The following is a 22971-nucleotide window of genomic DNA, read 5'->3' on the forward strand; positions in this document are numbered from 1 at the left end:
AACTGGCGTGAAAGCTTTTTTTGTGTTTTAGCCCCCAAATGCTGTGCTTCTCATTGCAGGCAGTATGAGGAGCCAACTCCCAAAGCACACTGTACAATTACAGCTAAAACACATTGAATCTGTGACAATAAGTTAGAAAAAAAACATTGTTGAACAGTCATTGAAGATAGTGCAGTGGACATGCTGCATTGAAAAGGAGCCAAACTCCTGAGCTGAGAATCTGCTCAGCACCACCACCCTGTGGCTGTCAATGAGTGCTGCATCTCTATTGATATACTGTACTACTATGATCAGGAACCAAAGTAGGAGTGACAAACTCCGGTCTTGAAAAGACTATAGCGGCCCTGTTAAAAAATTAAAAAAAAAAAAAATAGTTCCAATTAAGAGGAGATTATTTAGATCTATCCTCAAGACAGTAGGTGAAGAATTAATCAACAATCTGTGTAGACCAGGGGTCCTCAATCCCAGTCCTGGAGAGCCGCAGTGGCTGCAGGTTTTTGTTCTGACCTGGTTGCTTAATTAGAAAGCAATTCTTGCCAATAAAGCACTAACAAGCTATGAAATTAAATTAACTCTGCTATGTCAGGTCATTCTCATATCCTAGATTTTCATTCCCTTTCTATCATGCAAATGATTTGAAGGCTAAAATGGACGAGTAATTCTCAGTCTTTCACTTCTTTCTCTTCATTTTTCTTCCAAGTATTTAATTAAACCCAATAGTGCAGATAAATACACACAGGTGTAAATGTAAATAAGCTAAATGGAGAAATGCTGCTCTCTCTTGTCATTTGCATTTTATTGATAATAAGGAGCAATTAAAATAGCTGTTTAAGACAAAATTAAGCAATAATGGCTCAAAATCACTAAAGTGAAGCAGAAGTGTTAGTTTAGCAATAAGTGCTTTTTATTAAGCAACTGGGTTGGAGCAAAAACCTGCAGCCACTGCGGCTCTCCAGGACCACCGTGATTAAGGACCCCTGGTGTAGTGTCTTTTAGTATGCAGACCTTCATTAGCCAATTATCTACAAACACAACTACCCTTTATTTTACAGGTTGTTTCTGTATAGTGCAGGGATCTCAAACTCCAGTCCTGGAGAGCCACAGTGGCTGCCAGTTTTCATTCCAACCCTTTTCTTAATTAAGTGACCTGTTTTTGCTGCTAATCAACATCTTTTGAATTACTGTATACAGTATACTCGCAGATAAGTTCTCCCCATGGATAAGTCAGGGCTTGATTTTACTGTATAATTTCTGGTATTTTATAATGTCGGTCGTATAAGTCAAATGTGGAAAACTCACGCTATTGGCCCCAGAGATTATGATATGCTATCGCCCACCTGAGAGTGTAACCACCGAGCACACTGCCTTTTTTTTTTGTATTGTTCCTACATGACCAAATGGTAATACCCAAGGTATTCGGCAGCGACGTTTGCACTGATTTGGGCATTTTGTATCTCACACCCTCATACACCTTTATCGTAAGAGCGTCCCTTATCTACAATGGAGCATTTGATCAGAAGAATATATGAAGCTGGTTTAAAATTAAAAGTCGTTGAAGTGCTAATTGAAATTGGTAACTGCGCTGCTGCAACAAAATTCAATGCGTCTGAGAACCTGAGGAGAGATTGGAGGAGGCAAGAAGATGTAAAATATATATATATATATATATATGTGTGTGTGTGTGTGTGTGTGTGGCATGTTTGAACAGGCGTATAAGTCAAACTCTGATTTTATGATCGATTTTTCGGGTTTCAAGACTCGATTTATACGTGAGTATATACGGTAATTTTAATTGACTTGCTCTTAAAGACTTCGACCCAATGATTGTTTCTTTTTCCTTAATTAGCAGCCAAACAATAATGAGATACAAAATGAGCCAAAACATGATCAGCAAACTGTGACCATCATAAAACATCTGAAAATAAAAAAAAAGGTGGAGGTCTCAGGAATGTTGATCTGCTCAGGTTCCCAAACCATTTGACCAGCGCTCTTAGAAAAGTAAAGGACAAATCAACGATTTTTGAAAATGTCTGGTATTGCACAACGAGAGCAGCCACAAGCCATCAATTTAAAGAACAGGTTTGATTAACAACAAGACTCGGTGCCTAATTAAATAACTGGTTGGAGAGAAATTGGTTGGAGTTTGAGGCCCTGATTTAGTTGGTCTTCACATTTCATTTCTGTTTAAGGAAAGAAATTAAGTAATTCAGGGGAACGATGGGGTCTTGTTTAAAAAGCGGATGCCATCTCCTTCTTGTATGGACTGGCCTACCCCTACTACAAACCCCAAACTTAAGGTTCGTGGGGGAAAGGCCAGTTACACCAGGGTGCCTAATCTTAAAAGCAAGTTGTGTCCCCTTTTGGCATCCGCTTTTTGAACAAGACCCAAACGATGAAGACATTCAGGGGAACAATTCTATAAAAAACAAGTCAATTAAAATTAATTGAAAAGAAATTAATTAGCAGCAAAAACAGGTTAGTAATTAAGAAAAGATTTAGAATGAAAACCTGCAGCAACTGCAGCCCTCCAGGACTGGAGTTTGAGATCCCTGGTATAGCGTGCACCCTTGCAAGTCGTTTTGGAGTATACATATGCATGAATATGGTTCAATATTTCAAAAATGAGGATCCACATTATAAAAACAGAACACTTTTAAGTGTAAATCTACAGCCTAGATTTTACAGACCTGGCCTAATGCATTTGTGTTACTTTACACTTAAGATCAACAGTCAGAAAACCAGACAAGTTCCTCCACATTACACAAAACAGCTTCCTGGGAAAGGATGCAATAAACTATTTAAGGAAAACTGCCATATTACAAGACCGACACCTGGCCAGAAATAAAGTTTGTTCGATCTATCTATCAATCTATCATAAAGTGCCTTTCATCTATATGATTAAATAGTGCCTTTCATCTATCTATGTTTGATCTCTCATATATGATCTATCATATAGGACCTTTCATCTATCTATCTTATTATATAGTGCCTTTCATCTATCTATTTCGATCTCTCATATATGATCTATCATATAGGACCTTTCATCTATCTATCTTATTATATAGTGCCTTTCATCTATCTATTTATCAATCTATAGTGGTAGCCTGATGACACAGTAGTTAATGCTGCTAACTCATGAGTCCAGAATCCTGGGTTCCAATCCTATGCCTGGTTGTAATCTGTATCATGCTTGCATGGCCTCCCTTTGTTGTCCCACAAGACAAGTAGGTCAGGTTAACAAGAGTTTCCAAGTTCACTGCATTGTACGCAGTGCTGCTGCAATCCATAATTTGACATAGCAGGTTCAAGAATTTTATGATAGTGATTATAGCAATCATTCTTAGATTACTGTATTTAAATGTCATCATTTTCTTACTTTTGATATGCATATATGTTCTTTAAGTACATTTGCAGGAGTCCAAGATATATGCAAGATAGCAGCCCACCTCCAAAATATTATGCTAGTCTATTTTAGGGCAATAATTCACAAAAACAAATCTATATACACATTTATAGACATATCTTTTTTAGAAATGTTATTGTCACATTGATACCATTTACTCTTGACATTCAGTACCTTCAGAGGCAAAGTATCTTTCAAAGAGTTTTCTTTTGTCTTCCTTTAAATTCTTTGTGGTACTCACAATGAAGAAAACATTTCCAGAGTGCCATTAAGGCACTTTGAATTGGAGAATCTGGTTCCAGAAGTAGTTCAGGTGACGTACTTTTAATCATTTTTACCAGGTGCCACAGTGACTATTAAATGTGAATTTATTAGAAAATACATGAGCTTCCACACATTAATCTGGAAGTTACATCATTCATAAGGTCCTCTTTTGTCAATAGCTTGATTAGAAGAAAAAAAAAACATTCAAAAATATGGCTGGCGGCCCAAAGACGTCACAGCTGCCAGAAGTGCAATCCACTTTAGCAGCCAAAGAAAGTCCTTGAAAATCTGTAATCCCTGGCTTAGAAGCAGATTTGATGGAGATAAAACATACTTAGGATATATGGGAATCAGTGGCATGGCTAGTTAATATGTTTAGTCAGTTCAGAGTCTCAACTTTAATCTGTTTAACATTAGCAAAATAGTCAATGGCGTCACTTGTGCCTGTGGGTAAAAATGATTGGTGACAAATGCAGAAATGTAATTCCCTTTCATGCTTCCTCTCCTTAATGCAAAGGTCAATGCACTTGGCCCAATTGCTAGAACTGAAATGAATCAACCTTGATGGAAACTGTACTGTATACAAAGTGTGATGGCAGCATGCCTTCATCAGTCCATCTGAACAAACTTAGATGGCAGCAACTTAGCTTCAGAGAGTGAAAGTGCAGTAATAAAAAATAAACTCAAGCCAATTGTTGTTTTTTGGCTAATTATGTCCTGTAACATTCCATGCATGTAATGAAATGGTGTTATAAGGGACAAAATAAAATCCAGTTTACACAAGTCATGCTCAACATGAAATTCATGAAATTTGACAAATGAGATGAGACTAGTCAGTTCATCAGGCTCATTTGTTTAGCTTATAGTTAAGCTGCCCTGATATCTCATCCAAAAATACTCTTTTTATGTCCTCCAATGGTCCTGTCTATCATCTGCTCAATGATACACCTGTATTGAAAGTAAACTTCAAGTGCAGTTTACAAAAACTGCTTGGGCTGAAGAATTATGCCATATTTTGAGAGAAACTAGAAACTGTATTCCAAGCTGGAGCACCATCCGAGTTCACAGCTCTTCCTCCAATTTGTTCAAGTCTGAAAGCAGCACCGATGTGATCCTTCATGGCCACACCATTAATACAGGCAACAGCAATCAAGATAGTGAAAATGTCTTGTAATCATTTTCGAACAAAGTCTTTCAAATTTCTACAGGGAGGATTGGAACCTGTAGATCAAAGACAACAACAGTAGTATGTGTTAGTAGTAATATTAATAGCAAAGGGAAACTCAAGAGTTTCAATAAATACTGAGAGCAACCAGGGAAGTCTTCATTCAACAATAAGAACAGAACCCTCTACTAGGGCACTGTGCCAATCTGGATCTACAGCAATGGACAGGATGGTAATCAGGATATTAGTATCTACAAGTACACTGGAGCCTGACACTAACAGAGTGTGGCCCATACAGAATATTAAGACTACCTGAACTTATGAATGCAGTAGTGAAAAACAGGAAAATATTCAAAACTTGGAGAACAGGCAGCAAAACTAGTTGACTTGTAGGCCACAAGGGTGTGGGTCATTGACTCCGAGGATACTGGAATCAAGGTGCAAAATACAGGGGGGTCCTGGGGGACTGTCACTGCAAAAAGGCTGAAATCAATATTTCTACAAATAACTATGGGCAGCCTGGTGGCACAGTGGTAGCGCTGCCCTGTAATGAGACCTGGGTTTTGATACTCCCTGCATGGAGTTTGCATATTCGCTCTGTGTCTGTGTGAGTTTTCACAATCCAAAGAAATGCAAATTAGGTGTATTGGCGGGTCTAAATTATCCCTGGTGTGTGTGTGTCCTGTGATGGGCTGGCGCCCTGCCTGGGATTTGTTCCTGCCTTACGCCCTATGCTGGCTGGGATTGGCCCTGTGTTAGGATATAGCACATTGGAAAATGACTGACTATTAAAAGAATGTTACCAGCAAAGAAGTGGAGCATATCCATTAAATCAGAAGAATTCAACAGACATTCATATACAAATAACAAACCGGAGCCCCAAGTAGTTGTTAGTACTTTCCTGTGTGAAGCATCACCTCAGTAATTATGAAGAATGTGATGATGATTGCCAATACAGTATTGTGATGTTGACAAGTGTCCAGAGGTAGCATTAGATTAGCAGCAATTTGTTCCCAGTTTGTATTTCTTGTTTTATAGGAGTTTCCTATGGCCCGTAAAAAAGGGAAACTGTACCCAGGAGCCTAACAAGATCAATATCTTCAGAGTTGTTGTTTATTATTGTCAATAACTGAGCCTGTTATTGCAATGTACCAGTTGTAGGCCTGCCTAGGGGATTTCAGTTCCCACCAGTCATTAGCAATGTGTAGGGACAAACAGAAGAAATCCTTGATCAGTGCACTCTTTAAAGGGAGTTGGTGCTTAGAAAGCAAATATCAGAGCACAGAAGCAGCAGTCTTTTACACACACACAGTGCCAAAGTATGAATGTGTCAAAAAAAACGTGTACCATGTTTCTCAAAAATGAAAGGTGAATGAAGGGGCTTTTGTGTGCAGCATGCAAATCCATGTATTATGCCATTGTCAAAAATGTACCTATCTAATATATAATATATACTTCCACAGTACCAGAGTAATATTTCAGTGCTCAGCTAACACTAAGCCACTTATGGGACTTCCCATTTAACATGATATGACAAAAATGATATTAACATATGCGAAGGTTAAAGCACCAATCAAAAGACTTGATTAATACAGGACTGCAGAACAAGGGTGGATGGTCAAACTTCAAACAGCACTTGACACCATCTGTGAGTGCATCAAAAACAGCAGGTGGTTTACCAGGTACAGGGAAGACTTAAAATAGTGCCACCTAAGCCTACGTTCACACAATTCTATGTTTATGCCTTCTATCCACATTTCCTCACTAATTTTAACCCCCAAAAATAAAGACTAATGAAAACACTTTTAAGAGCCGTATATCACTGAAAACGGCGAATCAGTACAGCAGTGTGAATGGGTGAAAACGGGCCGCTTTGAAAATGCACACTTAAATTGCGCCCTGATTGGTTCACTCTTAGTATGTGCCATTTCCCTGATTGGATCCTGCTCATTAGATTTCCTCAGATGCTTTAACTGCCCTACACTCATGTGTTATCCATCCATTATCCAACCCACTATATCCTAACTACAGGGTCACGGGGGTCTGCTGGAGCCAAACCCAGCCAACACCGGGCGCAAGGCAGGAAATAAACCTCATATGTTATTACTCTCAATAACAATTACACCTCATGGTCAGTACAAACAAAACAGTCTGCTTTTGTTTTTTGTATTTGCTATTGTTATTCTCCATGTGTATACATAAGCTGTAAATAAATATCTAGCATGGAGGACACCTCCTCTTCCCGTTTCTGCCAACGTGCACATGCCCTGTGTAGGTGAACAGCTCCGTCAAATGTGTTTTTGGTTGTTTTAGTGTGGGCGCAGACACTTTTAACTTTTGAACGATATGAAAACACTAGTGTGGATGGGGATTGTTTCATTTGAAAAAGAAGATTTTACATGAAAATGCAGCAGTGTGGATGCAGCCTAAAGACCATGGGACTCTACTTAGTTACAGAAAAAGCTTCTGGAAATGCAGTGCAGAGGTTTTGCAATTTGTGGGAATGGCAACACCAGCCCATTCAGGACAGTAACACCAAAAGAACTGCAAGACCAGAAAAGAATATAATCCCACTAAGACTGCTAAAGCAAACAGAATGTTAAAATATTCCAAAATTTACATTCAGTAAAACAGCACAAACATTGGAACATCCACAAACATCTGCAGTTCAATAGCAAGGAGAAGAAAACCTTCTGGAGTTGCAGCAACAGCAATGGAACCATTTAATCTTTCTAACAAAAATGCAACAGCAGTTTAATTTTTTTTAATTTACTTTATTTCATATGTACAGAAAAATCAATGGGACTCACAAAAGATAAGCGTTATTTCTCCTCCATACTTCTTCTGCTGGACTTGCACCTCTTCTGCTGGACTGGGTGGAAGCAAAAAAAGTATAGTGATGCCACACAGGATGTGCCAGATGGTGTGTGTGTACAAATAGTTCTCTCTGGTTATCAACAATAAAAACACCACTAAGGCAAGTGTAGCCATTACTGTACCAGGCAGCAGATAAAAGACCCAGCGCTTCCAAGTCACTGGGTAGCATTGCCTTCGTAAAACTCCACGTCTCACCTGAGGGATAACAAGTAACAGTGTTAACAGAAAAAAAGTCCAAACAGTTTAAGAGCAACATTCTACAAATTACATTTTCAAAGGTGATCTGAGGCGTATGCTAGTTTTCCTCATTCTGCCAAAGGTGACTTCTGAAAATGGGTGGGTTAGGGTATCAGATCAAAAGACAAGCTTCAAAGCCATTATGTATGAAAATAAAAAATAACTAGCCGAAGCCCGCCGTAGCATACGGTGGTGCAAGAATAGGATCGGAAAACGGTGTGAAAGGAATTCAGTATAACAAAGGCTTAGGAAACCACCGTCGCAGTATAACGAAAATAGCAAGGAGCGAAACCAATGCCAATGGTCGAGAGTAACTTCCTGTATCAGGCTACCGAAAATATAGACATATATAGATAGGTGCCGCATTCACTGTGTTGCCCAGTCGACACGATAAGTCAGCACGTCCGCCCTATTGCGAGTGGTAAAAGTGCCATTTAAACTAATACAGGTAGACTTGGAAACCGGGTTTTCTGATGAAAAAACAATAACGTATTAAACAGTATCTTTTACATACAACAGATTTTGGCGAATTGTTTACATGCAATTATTTATATCCATTTATACACTAAATGCGTGCATATCCCATGGTCTTAAGAGTTAGTGGGCGGTGCTCTGTGAGTTGGCGGGCATGGCTCTCTGTCTTGCGTGCCCTTAGAGTTGGCGGGCGTGGCTCTCTGTCTTGCATGCACTCTCTGTCTTGCTTGCCTTTAGTTAGAGTTGGCGGACGGGGCTCTGTAAGTTGGCGATCATGGCTCTCTGTCTTGTGTGCGGTGAAAAGTCAACATGGCTCAGAGGTGCATGTGGATTTTTGCACAGACGAAGGCGACTGAGGCTGTATTTGGCGAGTTGTTGCGTGCCTCGAGAGCGACGCTGGACTCGGGAGGACGGTTACAGTTGGCGTGCGTGGCTCTGTCATGCGTATCCCATGGTCTTAGAGTTGGCGGGTAGGGCTCCGTCTTCCTTGCGCTCACTGTCTTGCGCGCCCTTAGTGAATTATATATATAGATAATTTGTTGGTTACTATTCTTATTAAATAAAAAATAGAACAATATAGGGATCTAGCAACATGCTAAGAAAAAAAATACTTCTAGTGGAAATAAAACAAGAAGTATACTGTCTGTGGCTTGGTTACCGGTCATCCAGGAATTTATAGGGACAAGCTATGGCACTGGCCTATTAGATTATCAGCATGAGTTGATGCATCAAATACGATTTTGCTGTAAAGATGTGCTGATATAAGGTTTCCTACATTTTTTCCAGCTTCAACCTCAGTCTTTGTATGTTGTATGTGTGAAGCAAGAATGCCCAGAAACAAAAACAATTTCTGCTGATAATGGCAAATTATGGAAGCTCAAAGAATCAGACAAAGGATTAAGACAGAAGTGCAGCTGCGGGCCAACACTGCTGTCATCTGCAGGCCATAAAGCAGAAGATCAATGACTCTGTGGGTGATAGAACAAGATATTCCTTCCCAGCTAACTTAAATGCATTGGTGATGGAACAATTGTACGGCAATGCTTAAGGCTGATAGGAAAACTGAACTGATAAAGAAACAAAAAAATGACTGACGCAGGAAAGGTTAACAATACGTTGCCAATGACTGTACATTGTCTAAAAGGTATTCAAAACATACAATGGAGCCCCATGGGCTTCATCACCGGCTGCTAGGAAACTCAGAAATAAACAAGAGAAGATTACAAGTTAGATGTGATCTTAACCTACTGGACTCATGGAAAGCACCAAGATAAACATGTTAAGTCCACAAAACCTAAAGAAAAAATGGATAGGATAAATACTTAAGATTTTCCTGAACCACTCAAAGGCCACTTTCAGAGAGTATTTTTTTTCTTTTTTTTGCATATAAATCATCTAGATTTGTACTATAACTAATTATAGTTTTGCATGGAAATGTTTTTACATTTTCTTGGCCACTTATGGGTTGCATACCTGAAAATTTTCGTAATGACCAGCCCCTTAATTTGAGGTTTGCTCTGGCCTCTTTCAACTCCTAGTTAAACAACTTCCTGTGTACTGATTTTGCTTCTAAACTAGAGAATTGAAATAACTCTGTTGGTTACACACTAAAATATGAACAAGCTAAACTAAGTTTAAAATATCTGGCTATCAGAACATTATTCAGAATACTTTTTGCAGTTCCCAAAATGCTTACTCCTGTAATGTCTAAAATTTAGATTAATGTTACATAATAGCTGTAGGCGATGGTGACAATTACTTTCTCCCCTTCAGGACAAAACTATCAGTCTCCATCATGCCCATGCTTGTTCAATACAAGTTACACGACATTTTAAAACACGGCGATGTAAGGCATTGAGTCCATTAGGCTTGTTTGTTTAGCTAGTAGCTAAGCTGTCCCAATATCTCATCCAAATACTTCTTAAAGGTTGTCAAGATTGCTGCTTCAGTTGCATGACTTGACAGCCAGTTCCAGATTCCCACAACCCTTTAAATAAGAAAGTGCTTTCTGACTTCAGTCCTAAATGCACTTCCCCTTAAATTTCCACTGGGCATCCTCGAGTACGTGCTTCATGGTTACATTGGAAAACTTCATCAGTGTCTGAGGATTTTTTGAAAATCTGGATTAGGGTCACTCAAGACGAAACAGTGACATTAGGACATGTCCTCAAGTCTCGCCATGCATCTGATAGCTTTCCTCTGCATGGCTTCAAATACCTTTCTTATGGAGTGCTCACCAAAACTTCACACAATACTCCAGACGTGGTCTCACTGTGCATCATGTAGTCTAGTTTTGGTTAAAAAGGCATTAAACAAGCAGGACAAATGAGCCTCTAAGTTCCACAATTACATAAAATAATGATTTGTATATGTTGTACAATGCCAAAAGATGGTTTTGTTTAAAACCGCTTATTTCAAATCAGGAACTGTCTTTTGATTAATTCATTTGTAGCCCTGAATTACTTAATCCTTTATAGCCTCCTAGAATAAATACCAAGTGCACCTTGTCCAAACAGTTATTCTAAATCAGGATTGTACAATCTATCGTCCAGATTCGGCCTAACAAAGAAACCTGGTCAGTTAAGTAGCAGAGGGGTTGTTAATCTTTTGGGCTGGTAGTAGCAGTTACTCTAGGAAAGCCTCACCCCAGATGAGAGCAGGTTCACCCTGAGTATATGTGAAAGGCGTGAAAGGGTTTTTACATTTAGCATTGTCAGACCCTACGCTGGTGCAGTAAAATCCCCATGCTCCTCAGACTGTACAACAGCTCAGGGACTACAATCACACATATAAAACTTTGAAAGATGTTCAAGTGAGCAGACATAAGAAGCATTCAAAAGAATTTGTACATCCAAGATCTAAAATTCAAACAGTAAACGTTGCTTTAATTTTACATTAAATTAAAAACATTCAAAATTCATCATCATTACCTTCTTATTAGCACATGAAAATCATTTTTAATTTTTTTTAATTACTGGACATTATTAGACCTGATTTTTCATTAATGGTTTTAAGAGAGTTGCACACTGTGCCTACTTTATACCTGTAGGGGAGATAAATTTTTTCACATTTTGGCAAGAAAGTAATAGTGACTTAATGCTAAGCTTAAACAGAGCATGGCTTTACAACACAGTTTTTTGAATCAGTGAGTTAATTGTTTGTCACAGTTCATAGTAAAAATAAAATTTGTTTTCTTGCAACCACCACAGTTGGTGTTTGAACATTTACAACGACTCCCATTCTTATGCCATACAAACGCTACCAATAAACATTATAATACATACAAATGCTTTGCATAAGTCCACATATACACTCTTAACTTGCTTGTTCTTATTCAGCATATTCTACCCCAGAAGTATCAAGAGCAAGGCAAGACACAACCCGAAACACAATACCAATCAGTAGCACAGCACTCAACACACACAGATATGCCCACGCTCCTTTTCATGTACACCTAACAATGGATTTTATCATCTCATAATTATGAATGGAAATCATTTCATTCTTACAAAACCGAGTTGCAGAGTTGGATTAAATGCAAATAATAGGATGTAAGATTGCACATTACTTTGACTTCATTTAGCAAGAAAACTATTTTTATTTTTGTTATCGCTTACTCATTAAGGATATATGAAATATTTTCTTCATCTTTAGCATTAACTTTGAATCCGTTATTAACATTTTATCATTTATATTATTTTACATATAAAATGCTTCAAAATGTGCTGACATTTTTGGAATATTTTAATTGGAGCACAATTAAATCAACTGAATTTCCCCTTGGGTGTAAAGTATTTAATCTCAAATTATCTAATCTTTTTCTGCTAAAGTAAAAGACTCCACTATCAGCTATCTGCTCTTTTCTATCTCTCCAGTGTGCATTTGTTTGTCATAATCAATGTGACTTGCTTCCTTACTGCCTTCTGCTTTTGTAAAAAGCCGAAATTTATCCCTTCAGACAAAATGAAGATCAACCACTACATTGATCTATTTAATCTATCTATCCCCGACCCTAAACCGCCTCCAACAAAGATGAGTTTCATTATTGTAAGCATATACCATTTTCTAAAACCTTGTCAAACTATTTCATACAAATTTGGGACAGCACAGTACCTCAGTGGTTATGACTGCAGCCTTGTGGGTGCAATATCACAGATAGCTGGCGTGCTATACTTGATATGCCCACAAGATATGCACGTTAGTTTAAATGACAGGTTTAAATTGGCCCAGTGTGGGTGTGTGCAATGGACTAGTACCCAGTGTTTGATGCTGCCAGGAAAGAGTCGGGACACTTCATGAAGCTAAATTACAGTTAAGAATGCAGGTTTAAGAATCGTATAGTACGAATACAAAAGAATTCTTTGTCATTACAATGACCTGTAACAAGGAGAACCAATTTAACCACAAAGAACACATTTTTCTGCATTCAAAATACAGTAGCCATTTTCAAAATCTTCACCAGTGCAGACGGTTTTAATCACTCCGTCTAAAGAGGGTTTCTGTTTAATCAATGGATAAAAAGTACTGTTTCTTGTGTCTCTTTTTATAACTCAACCAGTTAGAATACTGTTCAAAATTGAGTTTAGTGACATTAAAAGAAAATAAACACAGTACACTTAGTGAGGAAAGAATAAAAGTCACCTACCCAAGAGACCACCATAATTGCGAATGCAAAAATGCATGGGATGATGATATTCCAACGACCAAGCAAATTATATTGTAATGAAATACTGACAGACATGCAGCCAATCACTAACATTGCCTTGAAAAATATATTAAAAAAAATAATTGTTAGCTTTAAGTTAGTCAAAAAGTACAAAAATCTTAAAACATATGACATGGAACACAGACTGAATTCACCACCAAAGAGTATTCACATGAAAATTAGGGATACACATTGAGATGCTGGGCAAGAAGGTAGCACTGTGATTGTCAAAGCTCCGGTACAGCTTCAAAGTCCTCGATTCAGATCCGAGCCCGGGCACTATATCTGAGGTTTGTACATTATCCCAATGTCTACACGAGTTTACCTTTGATACCCCAGTTGTCTACAACTTTGGACAGACTCTCCAGTTTCCTCCCAGTTCCCAAAGATGTAGGGGTTAGGCTGATGGGCAATAGACCCAGTATGAGGAACTGAGTGAGCATGGCCTGCTATAAACTACAGGGTGGGCCATTTATATGGATACACCTTAATAACATGGGAATGGTTGGTGATATTAACTTCCTGTTTGTGGCACATTAGTATATGTGAGGGGGAAAACTTTTCAAGATGGGTGGTGACCATGGTGGCCATTTTGAAGTCGGCCATTTTGGATCCAACTTTTGTTTTTTCAATAGGAAGAGGGTCATGTGACACATCAAACTTATTGGGAATTTCACAAGAAAAACAATGGTGTGCTTGGTTTTAACGTAACTTTACTCTTTCATGAGTTATTTACAAGTTTCTCTTTGTTTACACCCATTGACATGTCGCAGAGGTTAACTTCACCATTCACATAAAAGTTTGCCTCATCACTGAACAAAATCTTCTGCGTAAACTGAGGGTCCTGTTCCAATTTTTGTTTTGCCCATTCTGCAAATTCAGTGCACCGATCTGGGTCATCCTTGTTGAGATGCTGCAGTAGCTGGAGTTTGTAAGGGTGGCATTTGTGAGTAGCTAATATCCGCTGAAGGAATGTTCGACTAATGCCACTCTTCAGTGACATGCGGCGAGTGCTACGCTGTGGGCTCTTGCTGAATGAAGCTAGGACAGCCACTGATGTTTCTTCATTAGTGACAGTTTTCATGCGTCCACATTTTGGCAAATCCAACACTGAAACAGTTTCACGAAACTTAGCAAGCAGTTTGCTAACTGTAGCATGGGAGATGGGTGGTCTCGTAGGGTGTCTTGCATTGAAATCTGCTACAATGACCCGGTTACTGCGTTCACCAGACATCAACACAATTTCTATCCGCTCCTCACGTGTTAACCTCTGCGACATGTCAATGGCTGTAAACAAAGAGAAACTTGTAAATAACTCATGAAAGAATAAAGTTACGTTAAAACCAAGCACACCATTGTTTTTCTTGTGAAATTCCCAATAAGTTTGATGTGTCACATGACCCTCTTCCTATTGAAAAAACAAAAGTTGGATCCAAAATGGCCAACTTCAAAATTGCCACCACGGTCACCACCCATCTTGAAAAGTTTCCCCCCTCACATATACTAATGTGCCACAAACAGGAAGTTAATATCACCAACAATTCCCATTTTATTAAGGTGTATCCATATAAATGGCCCACCCTGTAGTGCTTCCTCCAGAACTGATTGTTGCCTTAAGTTAGAGATGCCAGAATTAGCTTCAACACTGTACAAGAATAAATCATTAAGTGAATAAATTACTAAATTAAAGTAAATTGCATTGCATTGAAAAATGTACAAAAATAATAATAACCAAATGCTTTTTTTTTCTTTTTTTAAATTCTTTTAAATAAACTGTCTACATTTCATCTTATAATTTATGAAATGAAGGAGAAATGTTTAATTGTAAAGATCTGGTCAGGGCAATCTTAACAGCATCATAGGCCCCCGGGCAAAGTAGTATGCTGTTGCCCCTGTTTTGATAGCAAAATAGAAACATACATAGGCATCAGAAACATTGTGGGCCCCTTGCTCCTGAGGCCCCCAGCCAGTGACACATTAAGACAGTTCATCATCTGGGATCTGGACATTTCAGCTAAAATGTCAGTTGAAAGGAATAGTAAATGGCGCCACTGCATTTGCTAAATATTAACCCTCTTATTCTGATGGTAAAATATTAATAGGAGTTTTCATTCTGACTTGCAGTAGCCTGTGGTTATAATAAAGATGATAAAATCCTATTAGATTAATCTGATGTTGAGCTGCCCGATTTTATAACTGCCCAAGATTACAACTCAGAGCATTAATTATTTACTAAACCTTCAGCTAAGATATACCAAGTACAGTATACTGTTCTATTGAATGCTTCTCAGTGACATATTGTTTTGAAAACTCACACATCTGAGCTGATACTTCAGTCTGGCCATGCAGATAAGTGTTGACCAGATGGAGATAGTGGAGGCCAAGAAATCACCATACTGTAGCACTCTGCGGTCAGTCACACACATTCTGACCATTCTATCCATATCACATGCGTGATACAGCTACATCAAAAAAAAAACAATAAATACAAAAATAATAATGAACAAAAGCAGTTTAGTTTAGTGCAATTAATATTTTAAAGACTGCACTACCTAGCAGCTCTTAAAGAGAATACAGTAATTACATAATGCAGGTGACAAACTCCGTTTCAAAAATGACTGCATCCTCATTTTCAATTTCTGCAACAATCGATTCTAATTTTTAGGTCATAAAATGCATTCCATCATAAAATAATGTGTAACATTGTTCATTTTGCTTCCAAATGATTTGGATAAAATGGCAAAACCAGAGCATAAACAAAGTGAAAGGTACTCCTAAACTGGATTCTAAATGTTTTTGCCAATCATGCATTTTCTTGTATACAGGATCTTTTTTTGATTTGCACTATCATCTGTGAAAGAGGAGTGAAAGCTTTAGATCTGTCAAAAATTTCGAACTTCAGTTTTTGACGGATCTCGCCATTTTAGGGCACTCTGATACCGAAACAAAATAAATATCTCGATGATGGGCGTGTGTCTGTCTGTGTGTCACAGTTTCTTGAGGACAGTTTTCAGCTAAAACAGCAGGATGGAAAAATACCAAACTCAAAAATTAAGCCTGTTACGAGAGGACGATGTGCTAATGATTAGTTTTTGAGACCAATCGTGCAAGAGAAAGAGGCACTCCAGAAGAACCCTCAAATACCGTAATTCTGCATCATGTAATGCACTTTGAGCTACATTATTGGTATGAAAATGTGCTATATAAATAAATGTTGTTGTTGCAATTAATTCTAAATTATTCTTGTCAATTGCTATTGTAATGACCTATTTTATGATCAGAAAGACTGTGGTGGGTTGGCGCCCTGCCCAGGATTGGTTCCTGCCTTGTGCCATGTGTTGGCTGGGATTGGCTCCAGCAGACCCCCGTGACCCTGTATTCGGATTCAGTGGGATAGACAATGGATGGATGGATGGATGGATGATCAGAAAGATCTGCATCAGAGTGGTAAATAATTATTGGAATGTTATAGAATAGTTCAGGTAACTTGGTTCCTGGGGACCAAAAGCCTACTGACGTTCACGTCTAAATTTTCTTTTTTTTTTTATCTGCATGTATGCATTCCTGGCAACATAATTACAGTATATTACAGCCTCACAGAACCTGGGTGTGTTCTCTCTAATTTTAGACAATACATACAAATCAGAATTATTACTGTACTTATTTAATTCTTTGGCACACTGCAGCAATCAGATCCAGAGTGTCTGAATGAGAAAAACCTCTTGTGCCTCTCCTGAATCCTTTCAAGCAATCCTTTTATGGTCAAAATTAAGGCATTAGTTTGGAGTTTCAGAATCATTAAAGATGGGAAGTTAAGGGTTAGAGTTGAACTGTTAGCAATCATAATCAAAACAGAGAAAGACATAAGAACAAACAGAGGTAACCATGGAGTCCATCAAGCTCATTTGGTGCACCAGTAGCCAAGTTATCCCCAAATTTAATCCATGTATTTTTTTTTTTTACATTTTAAATCCTCTGATGTGGAGACACGCTTCCTGGCTTTAGTGTTAACATGCACTTACCCTTAATTTCCTGCAGTGTCCTCAAGTACCTGAAGCACTATTTAATTAAAATTGTGATAAATCTATTTTATCGATTTAAGAAGTGAGACGAGCTAGAGTAGGTCCATAACCAGCTTAAAGACTACAAAAGATTTATTCTTTTTAGCCATTCAGGACATTATATGCCACTTAGTCCATGGATGCCTTATGTTTTATTATTATTATTATTATTTTTGCAAGTTAGTGACAAGGCCTTTACACACTACTGAAACACACTATCTTATTAGTATGATTAATAAAGTGTGAGTATAATATCCCTTAATTTACATTCTTACAATTAAAATAAATCTATCTGCACATGTAACAGCCCTATTTCAGAAGCAAAAGGAATAAGATGTTAGCAGCTAAAAATTAAACCACTAAAGATAGGATGATTAGCCAGTGGTTGACTTAAGGGCCAATGCTGATCATGTAGTCTGGTAAAGTATCCCCATTTTATACTACTAGAGCTTCTTCATTGTTGGTGTGATTTACAGTCCAAGTTATTATGTCTATTCAGAATTTATTTATTGCTACCCAATATGACACATTGTTTTGTGGGATTTACTGTTCATGTTATTGCACTTTAATTGCATTTAGTTTTTTCCCCACTTTATCCAAAAGTTTTATAACTAAACATGCATTCATTTTGTAATTCTTTTATTCTGAAAGCCAAAATCAGAGTAAAAAGGGGCAAAACAGGCACCAGGTTGTGTAATAAAATCAAACAATCTTTGTTTTAGATAGTACTAGGGGACTCTGCCCCCTGCTCACTTCGCTCACGCTACGCGCCAGCCATTTCATGGATCTGCCACTCACGTACGGAGAAGTGGATGTACAATTTAAACAGATTATTTTCATGGGAATTATAAAATAGTTCTATTAAGCATATGTAACATTACAGTGTGTAATTAACCATAGTAAAAAATAGTAAAAACATAATAAATTGAAAGAAAATTATGTTTCATGTTGCGTTAGAGGTATTCATTGTGTTATACGTTTTTGTTCTGTTTGGCTTTGAAATTAACACGCAAATACTTTTTAAACTTACACTTTTACCGTAAAACTTCAATAAAAACAATTTTTTGAATGAACTTTTCATCAATATTACATTGAATTTTGATTCCGTGTTTGGACTTAGAGTGTGACAACGCAACATATACAGTAACTGCCCGAGAGTGAATATCATTTCTTTCTCTCTGATAAATAAACTGACTTTTTCGAATGTTTGTCCCTGTGATTTGTTAATTGTCATAGCAAAACCTATTCTAACAGGAAACTGTAAATATTTTAATACAAATGGCATATCAAGATCTCCTTTGGTGTCTAATGTTATCAGCGGAAGATATACTACATTACTTTATTTGTCACCTGTTAAAATTTTACATGTCAGAATATTGCTCAGCAGTATAGTCTATTGATACGCATTTAATCAATCTGCTGTGTAACTCATCAACAATTTTCATGCTAATTCGTTTGACCTCATCGTTTCTTGGTGCTAGGATTGCCCATTTACTCATTTCTTCTGTTGATAACCCTTCAGGATGAAATTCTTCAATAAGATTTGGACATAATAAGTCTTCTTTTATTGGGAACTTAAAGTGAGGAAAACGTAAAAATTTATAAAAGCTGAGAGCGCAGGAACTGTGTCTAACAAAAGCATTCACACGAATAAAAGGCGAGAGGACCGTGGGTGTGGCTGAAAATGGTTGAGAGGAGGGCGGGACTTGAAAAAATCTCTTGGCAAAAGTCTCATCTCATGATTTTCTTTTATAACAGAAATATATTTTATAGAGCAAATGACCCCAAAGGGATTTACTGTACATAAGCCGTATTCTCATTGGACATGTTAACAGCAATATACTTCTACATTACAGGCAGAGGCAGATTAATTGATTAGCTCTGAGCCAAAGAACTAAATTTATAGGTTTATGGTTTTCACACAATCTTCTTTTCCACTTGACCTACAAATACATTCGAGTGAAAGGCTGACAGGTTTCCTCTGCGTTGTTACACAAACATTCTAACAGATGATATGCATGATCTGACGATTGACGCTCGAGTTTATATAGTGTTATTGCACAACTATAACTGAAGAGGGTCATCACTAAAAAAAATACGACCAACTACAAAAAACTATTAGAAAAAAAGTATTATTAACTTAAGTGGTACAGTTAGAGTTGTTAGCAACGAAATATGTAGTAGAAGTATAGTATTGTATTATTATTGTTAAATGACTCACTGTTACAAAAATATATAATAAAACTGTGATAACAAATTCTTTGATGAACTGGATAAAAATAAATGCACCAATTTTCAAACCAAGCTAAGCAACTCTCCAAACACACTTGAAACATTTTCTTACTTATTATAATTTGATGAGTGAACATCACAAATCAGAATTCTAAAGTGCAATATATGGTATTTAAAATTAACATACTGCGGAGAAGACCATGGTGAAGACATAGATGATGGACTCTGTGAAGTGACCTCTCCGTGCTGCCAGTATAATAGCAGGGATGAAGATTCCATTGCTTATGGTTAGCAAAAGGACTGCTTTCAAGTCATGTAAATAGGTTGAATTGCTTGTGTCAAGACACAACCATGGAGCTGTAACTTAATTTATAAAAACAGACAATAAGTAAAAATGACTATTTCAGATAAAGAAATGGGGCACTCCAAAGGCATGGAGATGCCACCATTAGTAATGTCAACAACTGCCTGCACTTGCAGTTTAAAGGTCCTGAAGCAGAATAGTGTGAAGGGTCTTGAGGCCAGAGCCTACCCAAGTACTGAGCATAATGTAGGAACCAGCCTTGGAGAAGTTAGGTTCATGCATAATCACCTTGACAAGGCCAATTTGTAGTTTTCAGCATCTGTATCCAAAGATTTGGAAACGCACAGGACTGATGGCAGTTGTTAGTAATATCTAGGTAATAAAATGGGTGACAAACCTCCCGAGGAACTCTCAACTGTGTGATCATTTGACACAATGCAAAGCATAAACGATACTTTAAACAAAGGGGCAAAATGGAATATTGTGAAAAGATGGTCACATAGGGAAGTGATGCTTTGTAAATGGTAGACAGAGACTAACTCACCATTCTCCCACAGACAAGCTCCATAATAATAGCCTTTCTCCTCCCGAATGCCATATTTTCCACTGGCCGCACATTTGTCAGAGCAGCAGGCAATGCGGGCTGAGACATTCACCTTGGCAACTGTATCGTCGCAATCGCTGACATGGAGAAACATTAAGGAGATAAAAAAGATTAATGAGAAATGTTAAGGGCTAAATGGTGGAGATTTTTTTAAATTCAGATCTTTCAAAAAAGTAGCTGTAAAGAACCTAAAAATATATCAACATGTAAAAGTATTTAACTAAACATTTCTAAAAAAAATGTAAATTCAATGTGGGCAGCTTCTCTAGACACATGGGAATTTTTCAAATTTATGCCAAGCATCTTCTGGAAGCTTTATATAAACTTTGCCAGCCTACCATATGTTGCTAGGACACAAGATTTGCATGGTGAGGTACCATCTTCCAGGTTCAGGGTATTGTACTTGAATCTTTCCCACAGGTGCAATCGAGGTCATTTGGACGGAGTGTCCACTGAAAAACGCTTAGGAACAAAAATGTGAAGAGGACATGATCATCATGACTACATTTTAAAAGTATTTTCTTATCATCTGGAAGGCTTGAGTAACTCTTAGTTACTTGAATATCTCTTACAGTAATTATTTAAGTGTTATTCCAAGTGTAGAATACTAGACGACTGTTTAAAATGTCTGTATCACACTAGCTTAAAAATCCACCTCCACCCAGCTACAAACCTGTCCTGCAGTTTTGTTCTTCCAGGATCAGTACAGGAGACAGAGCACAGAAACAGGTAAACACCAAAGCATGCTTGTTCAAAAATGAAGGCTGATGAAAATATAAAACAGCCATTTGTTACTAAGCAAATAAAACAAAGTCAGAGCCTAACAAGACGCTTAGTGAATTATTGAAATGTGAAAGAAAAGCGTAGAATTAAATGCAAACAGAACTACTGACACATTCAGAAAATACTGTTATTGAAGGATATTTGAGGTTGTTTGGTCATGCTGTTAAGATATGATTCCTCTCTGAGCAGCTTTCACCATGTTATACTATGAAGAGCTCAAAGGCAGAAACCCATCAGCAGGACTAAAATGCATTCAAGGATAAATTTCCACAGTTCATGAAGAACTGGGAATGGTTTATGAGTACTGAATGGACTAGTGTGCACTAGTCTGAGGTGTTCTAAGTGTAGAGTTTAGAAATCACCCTTGAGCAGATGTGGGGTACCTTCCTAATGCTTATTTCTACTAGGTAAACCTAATGGGTACCTGCCTGCTTATGTCTACCAGGTAAACCTTTCTAATGCTCACTTCAACCAAGTAAACCTAAGGGGTATCTGTCTGCTTATGTCTGCCAGGTAAACCTAAGGGGTACCTTTCTAATGCTCACTTCTACCAGGTAAACTTAAGAGGTACCTGCCTGCCTTCATCTATCAGGCACACCCCAGGTTCCCGGAGTGTACTGAAAAACAAAAAACAAGAAGGATGGATGGATTATGCATAGAAGAGCCTTCAGAAAATGTTCAGACCACTTCTGCTTTTTCATATTTTATTATGATGGAGCCGTATGCTAATAGCGTTTAAATTCATTTTTCGCTCATCAAACAACACTCAAGGTCGCAAAATGTCAAAGTGAAAACAGGATTTTAGGAATTTTTAAAAATTTATTAAAAATAAAAAAAAACAACAATCAACACTGTATATATATGTGGTGGCAGCAATGAAAATGAGTAGAATACAATGTAACCATGTGGTTTGTTTGTTAACACCACAGTAATACATAATCCACTCTACTACAATGCCACTCAGTTACTTTCTTATTCTTTTTTGATACTCAAAGCACCTGGCATACTGAAGAGCAGTTTGACAAAAAAAAAGATAAAAGTAAAATTTGCAAAATAGAACATGGAAATTTTTGAAATTCCCACCTTACTCAGCTCCAAGTCTATAATGAGAGTGCCACCAACATCCAATGTATCATTTACATCGAACGAAATCATAGATGGCAGGCGTGGGAAGACATTCACCAAAGGCCCGTTCAGCAGTGTATATCTCACAGAAAGAAGTGTGATGTCTTTTCTGCTAACAGGCTCACTGAAGAAGCTTGGAAGATTTACTTCTGCTTGCTGGGGTGTGACAAGGGGACTATGTGGACAAAGGATGGAGTCCACAGACTTGGCCCACAAGAACATGTTGTTTCTATCTGCAGACATCATGGGCTGCAAGCCCCGTTGGCTTTCTGGAGTATAGGCTGAAAATAATAAAATTACAGTGCATGTCATTTACATTTATACAAAGAGACTAACTGCAAAAATAGCAAGTGTATTATGATATATATATCAGTGTAAGACAGCCAAGAAATGAAGATAAAAAAATGAGATGTAAGGAAATTAGCCTAAGGACTAAAATGAGGTTAAAAGACATAAACAGATGAGGTAAATAACACACAAGAATTGTAAAAGTTAGTAAAAAACACCACAAAAATTGGAAAATATCAGAGAAATATCAGAGAAAATATGTGAATTACTTATACCAGCTATGTTTCATGGGTTGGAGACGATGGCACCAACATTAGACAAAGCTGGAGGTGAGTTAAAGATGTTAAGATTTGAATTGGGTGTGATGATGATGGACAGGATTAGAAATGAGGACATTAGAGGGTCAGCTGAGGTTGGACGGTTAGGAGACAAAGTCAGAGAGGCAAGAT

The 22971-nt window shown here is 37.7% G+C and overlaps 1 protein-coding gene across 5 annotated transcripts in view; it reads right to left on the reverse strand.

Annotated features, from left to right (window-relative positions):
* Positions 1 to 3753: 3753 nt before the first annotated feature.
* LOC120543378 (post-GPI attachment to proteins factor 6-like) overlaps positions 3754 to 22971 on the reverse strand; it is a 30813-nt gene continuing 11595 nt past the window's right edge. The window contains exons 7-15 of one of the 5 annotated variants that reach the window (XM_039776422.1): positions 22193 to 22515; positions 21000 to 21090; positions 20665 to 20788; positions 20267 to 20403; positions 19606 to 19781; positions 15441 to 15587; positions 13066 to 13182; positions 7643 to 7904; positions 3754 to 4888 (exon numbers count right to left, since the gene is read on the reverse strand). In XM_039776422.1, coding sequence (XP_039632356.1) covers positions 4842 to 4888; positions 7643 to 7904; positions 13066 to 13182; positions 15441 to 15587; positions 19606 to 19781; positions 20267 to 20403; positions 20665 to 20788; positions 21000 to 21090; positions 22193 to 22515 — 1424 coding nt within the window. In that variant the 3' untranslated portion in view covers positions 3754 to 4841. Of the gene's footprint in view, positions 4889 to 7642; positions 7905 to 13065; positions 13183 to 14377; positions 14413 to 15440; positions 15588 to 19605; positions 19782 to 20266; positions 20404 to 20664; positions 20789 to 20999; positions 21091 to 22192; positions 22516 to 22971 lie in introns of those variants that run through there. The other 4 variants (XM_039776425.1, XM_039776423.1, XM_039776424.1 and 1 more) reach the window with 4 other exon arrangements.

The sequence above is a fragment of the Polypterus senegalus genome, chromosome 13 (genome assembly GCF_016835505.1).
Source record: "Polypterus senegalus isolate Bchr_013 chromosome 13, ASM1683550v1, whole genome shotgun sequence".
NCBI classification, from domain to species: domain Eukaryota; kingdom Metazoa; phylum Chordata; class Cladistia; order Polypteriformes; family Polypteridae; genus Polypterus; species Polypterus senegalus.